The 12,129-nt window shown below is 45.7% G+C and overlaps 1 protein-coding gene across 1 annotated transcript in view; it reads right to left on the bottom strand.

Moving 5' to 3' along the window:
• Positions 1–2,048: 2,048 nt before the first annotated feature.
• Positions 2,049–12,129, bottom strand: part of LOC126424713 (trypsin 3A1-like) — a 110,679-nt gene continuing 100,598 nt past the window's right edge. Inside the window, exon 4 of the mRNA XM_050087435.1 lies at positions 2,049–2,390. Coding sequence (XP_049943392.1) covers positions 2,049–2,390 — 342 coding nt within the window. The remainder of the gene's footprint in view (positions 2,391–12,129) is intronic.

The raw sequence follows: 12,129 nt of genomic DNA, 5'->3' as shown, positions 1-12,129 counted from the left end.
GTTTACATATTAGACATGGGTCAGCACACCACATTGTGCATTATGTGCTCCAGTTTCACAAAGTGTCTGCAAGATGGGTACTACGGCAGCTGACTCCCGAAATGAGAGAACGACGTGTTGGTGCTTGTGAAGACCTTCTTCAGCGCTTTGAACGAGAATGTGATGGCTTCCTTGTAAGAATCGTTACTGGGGACGAAACCTGGGTTCACTTCCACCAACCAGAAACGAAGAGAACGAGCAAGGAATGGCGCCATTCCTCATCAACAAAACCAAAGGAGTTTCGAACCATCAGCAGGGAAGGGTATGCTGACTCTCTTTTGGGACAAAAAAAGGCGTCATTTTGGAGCATTACATGCCTATAGGGACCACTGTCACCAGTGTATCATACACAGATCTCCTAAAAAAATTATCAGCGGCCTGCAATCAAATCAAAGCGACGTGGATTGCTCTCAGCGGGTGTCCTTTTGCAACATGACAATGCAAGGCCCCACACTTCCCATACAACAGTTGCAACAATCATAGAAATGCATTTTTAGTGTCTTCCTCATCCACCACACTCACCAACCTTGCCCCAAGTGATTTCCATATGTTTGGACCACTCAGAGATGCAATGGAAGGAAAGAAGTTCCGTTCTGATGAAGAAGTATGCCACGCAGTGCAAGAGTGGATGTGCGGACTACCAAAATAATTTTTTTGTAAAGGAATTTATATACTTTGCAAGCGCTGGAGGACTTGCACTGAGTGTGGTTATGTTGAAAAGTGATACAGCTTTGTGCCACTTCTGCACAATAAATAATATTTTTTTAAAAAATATTTAAGGTTTTCATTCGACTCAGCCTCATAGAATGGCGGAAAGTTACGGAATTTAAAATATAAAAATGATGCGGATGAAGACACACATTAAGTAGACAGGCACAACTGAAAAACATGGTGACAGTCTGGTGTCTGTTTGCACGAGATAGGAAACACAACTAGCGACACTATGGTGGCTGTTCGTAACACTGACATGGGACGCACAACACTCAACATTCACTGAAAACTCAATATAGGCGACACAGCAGCAGATGGGGGTGGGGGAAGGATCCGGACCAATGAGGGGGAAAAAGGGGGAGGAGTGGAAAAGAAAAAGGGGGGGAGTCGATGGAGGAAGAGGACATAGAAAAAGATGTAGCAGAGCGAATGCGAGAAGGAATGGGGAAGGCAGGGGAGGGGAAAGCAAAGGACTCGGGGATAGAGAAGAGAGTCAAAGAGAGGAAGGGGAGAGAGGGAGCCAAGGAAAAGGACAGAGGGAGGGAGAGGGAGGTGAGGATCAGAGTTGATAGGAGGGATAAATGGAGGGAGAGAGGGCACCATTGGGGAGGGGGAGTTGGTGTAAGCCACCTCAGGAAAGGAGATGGAGGGTGTACAGGTGGAGGGTAGGGGGGACACAACAGTGAAGGCGCAGTAGCATGGAAGGGGTTGGAGAGGAGAGGAGCAACTACGGGATGAGGGGGATCGAGGCGGTGGGAGGTGTAGAGGACACAGATACGTTCTAGGAAAAGCAGCAGATGAGGGAAAGGAGTGAGGTCATAGAAGATCTGCAGGGGGGCCGGGAGGCGTAAACGAAAGGTGGAGTGGAGTGCATGGCGCTCAGTGATCTGGAGGGACTTATAGAATTTCGGGGGGGAGGCAGGGGGGGGACGTTCCTAAACAGGCACAGCACTGATGGACTAATTCACCTTCCTGTGATTTAAATTACACTACAGTGAACAAACAAGACTATACTCCAGCTAGCCATAAAACTGATGAAGCAGCCACCAATTTAAAGTACAGATAGCAGCGATGAGGCGAAATAAACAAAGGAACGCGTCCAGCGTGAGCGTTGACAACACTAGTGAACTTTAGCGAGTAGATGGAACGCCCTACTTCCACAGAAAAACCGCTATATGGCACGCAAGAGTCAAATCCGACGTTGGCACATTCTCGCCCACCTAGGTACACTCTCACCCCGTTCGACGATAATTGTAGAAAAAGGGCCAGGTTACTTAAGGAAATAAATAAACGACAGGTCAGAGAGGTGTACGCGCATTTATTAAAGGGCTCAGTTGGGGCAGCAGTAGGCTGGACAGTAGAGCCACCAGCCAGCCTGCGGATCGGCGGCGGTTGCTGGCCGACCGGGTCTCGTCTGGATATCTGTTCATCGTTTGGACGATCCAGTCACGGTAGAAGCCCACAAACATGTGGACGTTCCAGACGGCCGGCGCGCCGCAGTACCAAAACGTGCAGTTCTCGTACCTGGCGCTTACGATGAGTCCAAACTGGATGACCCTACCGGCGCAGAAGATAGGTCCACCAGAGTCCCCGGAGCAGGCGGACTTCGTCTTCACATCGAAGGTGCAGAGCCCATTGTCCTGTGGATAGCGACAGGTGTCAGTCCGTCTCACCCATCACATGCATACCTACGACCCTGGTAGACAGTCAAATCTTTTTACACTTTTTTGGATTCCGTATTTCAACTGCCAAAATGGTACCGCTATAGGATCAGTTCGTTGTTAGACAAATGTCTCAAACTGAGATGAGTGTCTCTGGTTTGGAAACGAACTAGCCATAAGTTACACGTCAAAATCATTCTGATACCTTTGACAGTGGAATACATGTACCGGTACTGTTGCAGATAAGAATGTAGGGTACGCAACTTTCAGTGGTGGTTGAATGGACCAAAACAAGAAAAAATGTTTGGTAAACATGGGCTCTAAAATTCATAACTAAGGACCTATGAACACTTGTTCATCTTCACTAGTCTGAAACACATCTCCTCTATTGAACAAGTGCTCATGGAGCTTAAGCCAAGCCTTTTAGAGCCCATGTTTACTAGACATTTTTTTCCTATTTTGGTCTGTACTACCACCTCTGAAAGTTGTCTACCCTACAATCGCAGCAACAACACTGCCATTACATGTACCGCCATAAGAGACGTGAGAATGATTGTCTCTTATCTCTCTTGACTTGTTCGCTCCTGGTGCCAGGACCATTACCTCAAACTGATACATTTCTCCGTCATCCTTGAAGGTCTGTAACATCACCACAGAGTCACCCTCTATTTCCTTACATTTACAGGTGCTGGCGCCTATAACTTTGATGTTCTGTAGTGTCACTGGATGACGTTTCCAGACATGGGTCCCTATGCAAAACTTGATTTGCTAAGTCGCTTCTACAACGTATAGAAGTGTGTAACACGAATTATGAAACACTCTGTATAAGTCTGATATCGTCAATAAAATTTTTCTGGGTTTCTGACCGCATTGTCAATAGGTAAAACTACCGACGCTTAGGTCACTATTTCAAGTGACCTTTTTTTGTTTTGTGTTTGTTTACTGCTGAATGAGAAAACTCTGTTTCTTGTATACCAAACTTGGCCGTTATCTAATTCTGATAGGCTGTTACGGATGAAGGAGAGGGGTGTTAGAAGTTATTATTTCTTTTCATTGGTGCAAACCAGACGTTTCGATTGATGTTTGCATTAATGCTTGTGATTGGTGGAAATCGGCGAATGGAAAACCAGGCGGCAGTTGTGACGTGGCGTCGTTTTCTTGCTTTCTAGCGCCGGCTGAGGTGGTAGTTTTACATATTGTGGTCACAAACCCAGAAAAATTTTATTGATTGTGACAGTGGCGCGGAAGCCTACGTTTGTATATGCCTGATATCGCTTAATTTTCCTTGAGACATTTGAGTCTTATCTTTATCCACAATAATGATAGAAGCTCTCTCTTTCCCTCTTTCCAAGCATTAATCCCGGCTTGTGGGGTCTGCTGGTTAATTGGATGTGGCATGTTAATTTGAAGGGGTAGCTGGATGCCCTTCCTGTCGCCACCCCGTAACCCCCTCCCCCCCTCCCAGGAAGGAATTAGTATACCGCAACTGTTTGCATCTAGTGGAATGGAAGAGTGTAAATGTGTTCAGATTTCTGCAATCCATGTAACTGAGGCAGGACGTGGGGACCAGCTCGGTATTCAACTATCGGGATGTGGAAAACCGCCTAAAAACCACATAAAGGCCGCCCGGAGCACCAGTCCTCGACGTTAATACGCTGGGCGGATTCGATTTGGGGCCAGCAGGCCTACATGAGTCACGTTATCACTCTCGGCTACCCTGGCAGGTCACGATGATGATAGAAGCTGAACAAGATAAACATACGACTCAAATGTGTCAAGGAAAATTTAATTATATAGATCTATAGATCACCTACACCTAAGGTACAGCCGGCCGAAGTGGCCGTGCGGTTAAAGGCGCTGCAGTCTGGAACCGCAAGACCGCTGCGGTCGCAGGTTCGAATCCTGCCTCGGGCATGGATGTTTGTGATGTCCTTAGGTTAGTTAGGTTTAACTAGTTCTAAGTTCTAGGGGACTAATGACCTCAGCAGTTGAGTCCCATAGTGCTCAGAGCCATTTGAACCATTTGAACCTAAGGTACAGGCAGGATTTCCTCATTACGTACAATGGTGGGGTGATATTTTGATGCAGGAGAGCCTTGTCAATAGTGACGATCTAAGAAGGGAAAAGATGAAGATGAAGATGTGAATTGAAGTTCATGATAGGTGTACTATGATAGTCCACGCAGCTGTGCTGGCTATACTGCTGCGGTGGTGTAATGGCTAGCACACCTCCTTAAGTAAGGGGGCCAGAGCTCAACTTCTGGCTGTGGCACAAATTTTAATTCATTTCTTCAGCTTCTGTCAGCCTACATAAGCTTGTTAGACAATGCAATCAAAAATTACGGCCGTTTACACTGGTCATCCAGAATCTTATGACCACTGACCTGCTATCAATACAAACCTATTTCAGCTGTAGCAGCATCACGTGGTGAGGAATGAGTGCTGGTCATACACACGCACAGTGCTCATAGTATCTGCGACCGTGCTGTCCGTATGTAGAATGTGGAAGGCGTGTGATCTACCTGAGTTTGACCGAGGGCAGACAGTGATAGCCCTGAGTCTTGGCACGAAAATTTTGGAAACTGCACGACTTGTTGGGTGTTTGCTGCAGTGAGTATTTTCAACACATGGTGGAACCAAGGTGAAACCATGCAGGGCACCGATCCCTCATTAGACATGCTGGGCGTCATAGGCTGGGCCGACTGGTAAAACAGGACAGGCAGCGAACTGTGGCGGAACTAACGTCAGACTTTAATGCTCGACAGAGTCCATTGTGTCTGAACACACAGTGCATTGAACGCTCCTGACGATGGGCCTTCACAGCCAAAGACCCATGAACATGCCAATGTTAACACCACGACATCGGCAACTACGACTGAAACGGGCACGCCAGCTTCGACACGGGACATTGGCGCAGTGGCAGAGCGTTCCATGGTCTACAAAATTGTTAAGGCTTTCGTGGCCACTTGTTGACAAACTGCCTATTGGCTTCTGTCTCGGGTTCTTCGGCCGACGTTCATCTAATGGTTTTTCTGACGTTTCGCCAGCACGAGTGGCTGGCATTGTCAAAGCTTCACCCTCCATTGCCGGTGGTGAACTGGAGCCGAGCTCGCGGCCGCAGACTATATGTACATGGCGCGCCAACGTCCGACGGCTTCTCCGCGGTCATTTCCGGTGCGGTTCTCCTCTTGCTACCTGCGACGGTCGTTCGCTGCAGTACGGGAAGCCAGGATCCGTTTACTTTAAGGCTTTCCTCTTTCTTGTTGAAACTGTTCGCGTGTTTTTGTGTTTCTACAGCTTCTCTAAACAAGCACGTGTGATAGTGCTTCTCTACAGCCAGAACTTCCGTGTCGGCGAATTTTATTACGTGGTCCGTCTCATTCAGTGCGTGCTCTGCCACGGCCGATTTCTCCACCTGCCCCAACCTGCAATGTCGCTTATGCTCTTTGATCCTGGTGTTAATGGATCGTCCAGTCATTCCGCATAAACTTTTCCGCATGTGCATGGTATACGGTATATTCCCGACATTGCAAGTGGCTCTCTTTTCTCCTTCGCCGATCTAAGACACTCTTTGATCTTCCTTGTCAGTTTGAAAATCGTCTTTACGCCATGTTTGCGTAATATACGGCCGATTCTGTCCGTCACTCTGGGAATGTATGGCAGAAAGGCCGTACCCGACATTTCTTCTTCTGGTTCCTTACTTCGCCGAGTGTTTGGCTCTGTTACACTTCTAATGTAATTTGTGGAGTACCCATTGCTCCTCAGAACAGTTTCCAGGTGTTGCATTTCTCGTTTGAGGTGTTGCGGCTCACATATTCGTCCTGCTCTCGTTACGAGCGTACTAATCGTGCCTCTTTTCTGGCTCGGGTGGTGGTTTGACAGTTTGTGCAGGTATCGGTCCGTGTGTGTCGGTTTTCGATACGCGCTGTGTCCCAGGTTTTCGCCGTCCCTTGTGACCAGCACATCTAGAAATGGCAGTTTCTTGTATTTTTCTACTTCCATGGTAAATGTTATGTTGGCATGGTCTGACGAATCCCGATACCATCTTCATCATGCCGACAGTAGGGCGCGAATCCGTCGTCCTCCAGGGCAACAGCTCCTTAGTACCTATGCTGCGCGATGGAGACAAGCTGGCGGTGGTTCCGTTATCCTCCAGAAAACATTCATGTGAGCATCCATGGGTCTAGTGGAGCTCGTGCAAGGCACTATGATGGCCAAGGAGTATCGTACAGTATCTGACGACCTCGTACACTCATTCATGACGATCATGTTTCTTGACGGCAGTGGCATCTTTCAACAAGACGATGTGCCACGTAACAAGGCCACAGGTGTGACAGAGTGGTCTGAGAAACATGGTGGCGAGTTCCCATTGATGTGCTGGCCCCCAAACTTGCCAGATCTGAACCCGATCGAACATATCTGGGATGTAAAAAATGTTTGGAAGGTAGGAGACGAGATACTGGCAGAAGTAAAGCTGTGAGGATGGGGCGCGAGTCGGGCTTGGATAGCTCAGTTGGTAGAGCACTTGCCCGTGAAAGGCAAAGGTCCCGAGTTCGCGTCTCGGTCCGGCACACAGTTTTAATCTGCCAGGAAGTTTCATATCAGCGCACACCCCACTGCAGAGTGAAAATCTCATTCTGGAGATATCTGGGATATGGTTGAATGTTGCGTCAGAGCTCATTGCCCCCCCCCCCCCCCTCCCCTGAACGTACAGGAATTAGATGACTTGTGCAGATGTGGTGTCAACTCCGTCCAGCGACACCAAGCCCTTATTGTTTCCCTGCGATACCACGTTGCTGCTCTTATCCGTACTAAAGTGTGCATATCAGCTATTAGTTAGGAGGGCATAATGTTGTGGCCGACCAGTGGATGCCTCATATTCTGACACTGGCAGAGTCACTCATCACAGTCTACAGATGAAGGTGTTACAAACGAAAATCGTTCTGATACCTTCGATAGCGGGTCTCTTCAGTCGCAAGCTCTTTGCTTCCCATATGCTGGTAGGAGGTAGTAGAGGCCAACGAAAGGAAAGAAAATAGTCGAGTACAATTGGGCTCTAAGATGCATACCTTAAGAGGTATGAGCACTCGCTCATTTTTGCTACTGTGAAATATATCTCTCCTACTGAACAAGTGCTCATAGTTCTTAATGCATTTTAGAGCCAATGTGGACAAAACAAATTTATCTCCCCGCAAAATATGGAAAGGAAAGAGCTTGCAGTAGAAGTCCACAGTGAGAGGTATCGGAACGATTTTGGCCTAAAACTTTCCAGACCATGATCCTGTACCTCAAATTGATATATCTACCCTTCTCCTTCATTCATGAACGCTTGTAAAATCATCATGGAATCATCCTGTATGCAAAATTAAGTTTGTATGAAACCCTCAGACAGTAAGTCCTGCTCTCAGTTGCCTGGTTTCTTTCTATGGAAGATTATGAAATTTTATAATTTTGCAAGAGATTAATTAAAAGAAAAATATTATTGATAAATGTTACTAAAGGAACTATATTGATATATCGCACACAACAGATTAAATGCGTCAGTATATATCGATAATTGGCTGAAACCCAAACTTGATTCTCAGTGTTTTAAATAATTACTAATCTAATTTAAAGTGCTGTCATAATCTACTCATGAAGAGACGTGATCATGAATTAAAGGCTTAACACAATAAATCAAGTATTAAAGTTAGTAACTGTGTACATCTCACGATGCAGCATAAATCAGGGCGCGAAAATTATGCAGACTACATTCAACCAGTATTTCAGAATGCGACATCTTAGCGACTTTCAACACACTTTATGCGTAATGTCAAAGTTTAACGAAACTCTTTCTCATTGACACCCCCACAAAACGATGAAGGGAAAAAGTTTATCCCTTAATAAGATTTCGCTGCTCTTGCGGTAAAACTCCAGCTCCGCTAATGACGATTTGATTTATTACTTCTTTCCTAAAAACTCTATCCGCAACACATTTTGCAGACAGTATCCTTATGTACCACTGAATGTGCCTGAAAGACTACGGTTCAAATGGCTCTAAGCACTATGGGACTTAACTGCTGTGGTCATCAGTCCCCTAGACTTAGAATTACTTAAACCTAACTAACCTGAGGACACCACACACATCCATGCCCGAGGCAGGATTCAAACCTGAAACACTATATCATTGTACGGCACATAGCTCAGGATATACAGTATGCGATCAAAAAATAGTCAGATGATTTTGTGTAGGCCAGACAAACAGACAGAAGGGTGGCTGCTGGTTGGGCGTGTGGGGGGGGGGGGGGGGAGGGGTAGGAGGTGACTCTCCACAGTCGTGTGGTCGTGTGCGGGTCGGTGGAAGGTGAGCATACTGTTTCCCGTGACCCGTTGTGAATTAGTGTCGTCATTTACAGCATTCAACAAATCTCAAGCTGTGCTACACCATGAAATTTTGCTTCAAACTTGGAAAAGAAAACCGCCTCAGCAACTGGCAATGTGCTCAAGCAGGCATATGGGGATGCTGCCACTCAAGTGCTTTTGAGTGGCACAAGTTCTTTCGGGGAGGGGGGAGGCGAGCTCTTGATGAATGACCAACGCAACGGTCACCCAGCGACATCAGTAGTCAATGAAAATGAGAGAAAAAGTGAATCAGCTTCCGCACTCTGATCGTCGATTATCGATTCGTCTGATTAGTGAGCAGTAAACCTTTCTTAGAGAACCACTCAAACCATCATTACACAAGATTTGGTGATGACAAAATTTTGGGCAAAGTTTGCGTCAAAATTCTTGACTGACGAACGAAAAGCGCATTATGAGCAACTTTGAACAGGAATTCTCGACTGTGTTTGAGAGAACCACATTTTCTAGATAACGCAGTTACTGGCGTTTCCAGTACGATCCACGGACGATGTTCCGAACTTCAGAATCGCACGCAAGCTTGTCTCCTTATTCAAAGAAGGCTTGAATGGGTGATCCCAGGGTGAAAACCGTACTTCTGGTCTTTCTTGATCCTCACGCTGTTGTCCACAAGGAGATTCTACCGCCTGTGGAAATTGTGAATGCACAGTTTTACGAGGAAGTGCTGGAGATGTTGCAGAAACTTGTCGACTGCATGCAACCGTACACTGTCCATTCCTGGATGCTTCGCCATGACAAAGTGCCATGCCCCGCTGCACTGCTGGTCTGGAAGTGGCTGGTTAAGTACAGCGTTGCCACGTTGTCTCACCATGCCTACAGCCCAGACGTGGCTCTGCTGCACTTCTTCCTCTTCCCTCGCCTGCAACAGGATGTGAAGGGACAACATTTCGACTCCATCGGAGACCTCCAAGTGACTGTAATGAAGACTCAACAGCATTGCGGCCAGAGACTTTCAGAAGGCGTTCATGGATTGACAGACACGTTTATACTCGGTAGTATAAAGTACAAGGATTCTACTTCGAACACTATTAAGGGTTTGTACCGGTGTGTACCATTAATTACTTGTAATAAAATCAGTCCTACAACTTTTTGATCACACCCTGTATGACATCATACAAACTAGCTTTTCTGAAAGCACTCATTTGGAGAGCTGTTGTACACTTGGCATTTCGATTCGTTAAAATATTGGGGCTGGATGTTCACTGGTCATAGACAAAGTACAAATTTCCCTAAATTCCTAAATAAACTGAAAGAAAGCTCAGTAAATCAAAATCTCCTTGTTGATGGCACCTACTGTATGATGTAACCTACTGTATGATGTAACCCACAGTATGATGTAAAATAAAGAAAAGATTTTACTTGTTCCTAATAAATTAGTAATAGTGCACACATAACTTGATAGAAATAAAAGAAAAGCGACTATGGTTAAGAGTTGATGAATCTTTTTCCTTTTTCTTCCTACGCCGATGCCGGGTAGTTCTTACTAATGTTATTTGCTTGAATTGTTGTATACCATTCCAAGAATACAGCATCCTTTAGGCACCCTACACGTGATGAGTGGGCAGGACCCCACATCAAGAATTACAATTAAGTATTATCTGGCGACGAGAATTCAAAGAATCATAAAGACCATCCAGAATGCTAACGGCAGAACTCACAAAGCTTATCAAGATGTTGACTCTCCAACAGCGGCAGTTTGTGGCACAACAGAAAGCGTCAAAAGACCAACACGATTTGCTAAAAATGCTAGCAAAACGCAGCACTACATCACTGGATCAAAAATCAAGTGACAGGACGGACGAACGATGGACAGGCATCTGTGCCACCGGAATCAGACAGATCTCACGACTGGCGTATTTCCTTTGACGTGTCGGGACTGACATATTCGATCTAGTGACGAACCTCTTTGGACAGAAGTGTTTCAGTAAGGAAGCAACTATCGGCACATTTTAAACCAAAAACACTGATCTGCGTGGTATTGCATGGAATTACAATCTCATATGATGGTTAAGATATTGCTTAACCAGGGCTGGTTCTAGAATATTTTTCCACACAAGCTACTTGTCATATGGCCCCATCCCACATCCCCCCTTTTCCCTCATACACTTTCACCCATGTGAGTTTTCGCTAGTAACTGTGATACGCACTGTACATAAATCTTACGCTTAGGACCTCTCTCAGCTTGGAGCCTCAAGCACCACCTTGTCGTGCTTTTGCCTTGAACGACTGTGTCTTATCTTGAAACGGCAAAAGTCATGGCATACCTGCTAACATCGTGTCGGAGCTCCTTTCGTCCTGTGTATGCAGCAGCTCGACATGCCAGGGACTCAACAAGTCGTTTGATGTCCCCTGCAGAAGTATTGAGACATGCTGTAAGGGTTGTGGGGGTTTTGTTCTTGCTTGCTTATTCTTGAATTGAGAACAATTGTGTGAGGTGAAACGACAAGTTTAATGTCGCAATATTTCTCACCACATTACAGCTTTTCAAACAATTTTTTAACTCGCCAACATAAAAACAGCGCAATGGATAACGCATCTTGCCAACAACAAAAAGTGAAAGAAGTTTATACACAACAATGTTAAATATTAACTCTCTGAAAGAACATTAATGTTAAGCACAATATTATGAAAGTTTAATTGGAAGTTTCTTTACATTACTCCTAAGCACAATAATATGAAAGTATAATTGGACGTTTCTTTACAAAATTGCTCCTACACATACGTTATAATGTTGGTCAGTACTACGAAAATCATCCGATTCCGGTTCAAAGTTCGGTACTATTTACGATGGCAATCAAGTCGACAGTGGATGGTTAGTCAAGTGACAAATCTGAGACCAAGATTACCCATGGTCGCTCGAGTTTACAGTGGACGCAAGCTGGTAAACCAAGAAAGTTTATGCCTCTGCACGTGATATTTACCTTAAGCTGCGACGTGCTGCTCTCTGCAAGGCCGCTCTCTCCCACTGAAATTCCTACAAAACTAATCTGGCCTTTGCTGAACTTCCCAGCAGAAACTTTCCCTATGTTTCTCGTTATGCGAGAAAACGTGTACTCAGCCCTAGTCTTATGATGTGGCGATATACACACGCATGGTTGGAGCAGTGTGCATATTATAGCGCCCTCTCGGTTCTCACAAGAACAATTAACCAATCTGGCTGGTCCGTTTCTCCACAGTTGGGACTAAACGTTGCTACAGGTAATTGTAGCTGGAGTGCAGGCACTGTCAACGCAGTGCCCACACCAATTTCTTCTCTGCGTCGTATGGAGCAATAAGCGCCCTGTTCTGCCCTTGACGCCAGTTCAGAGAAGACACCTCTT

The sequence above is a fragment of the Schistocerca serialis genome, chromosome 10 (genome assembly GCF_023864345.2).
Source record: "Schistocerca serialis cubense isolate TAMUIC-IGC-003099 chromosome 10, iqSchSeri2.2, whole genome shotgun sequence".
NCBI lineage: Eukaryota > Metazoa > Arthropoda > Insecta > Orthoptera > Acrididae > Schistocerca > Schistocerca serialis.
The sequence above is the reverse complement of the archived record's forward strand: the minus strand, read 5'-3'. Positions and strand labels throughout refer to the sequence as shown.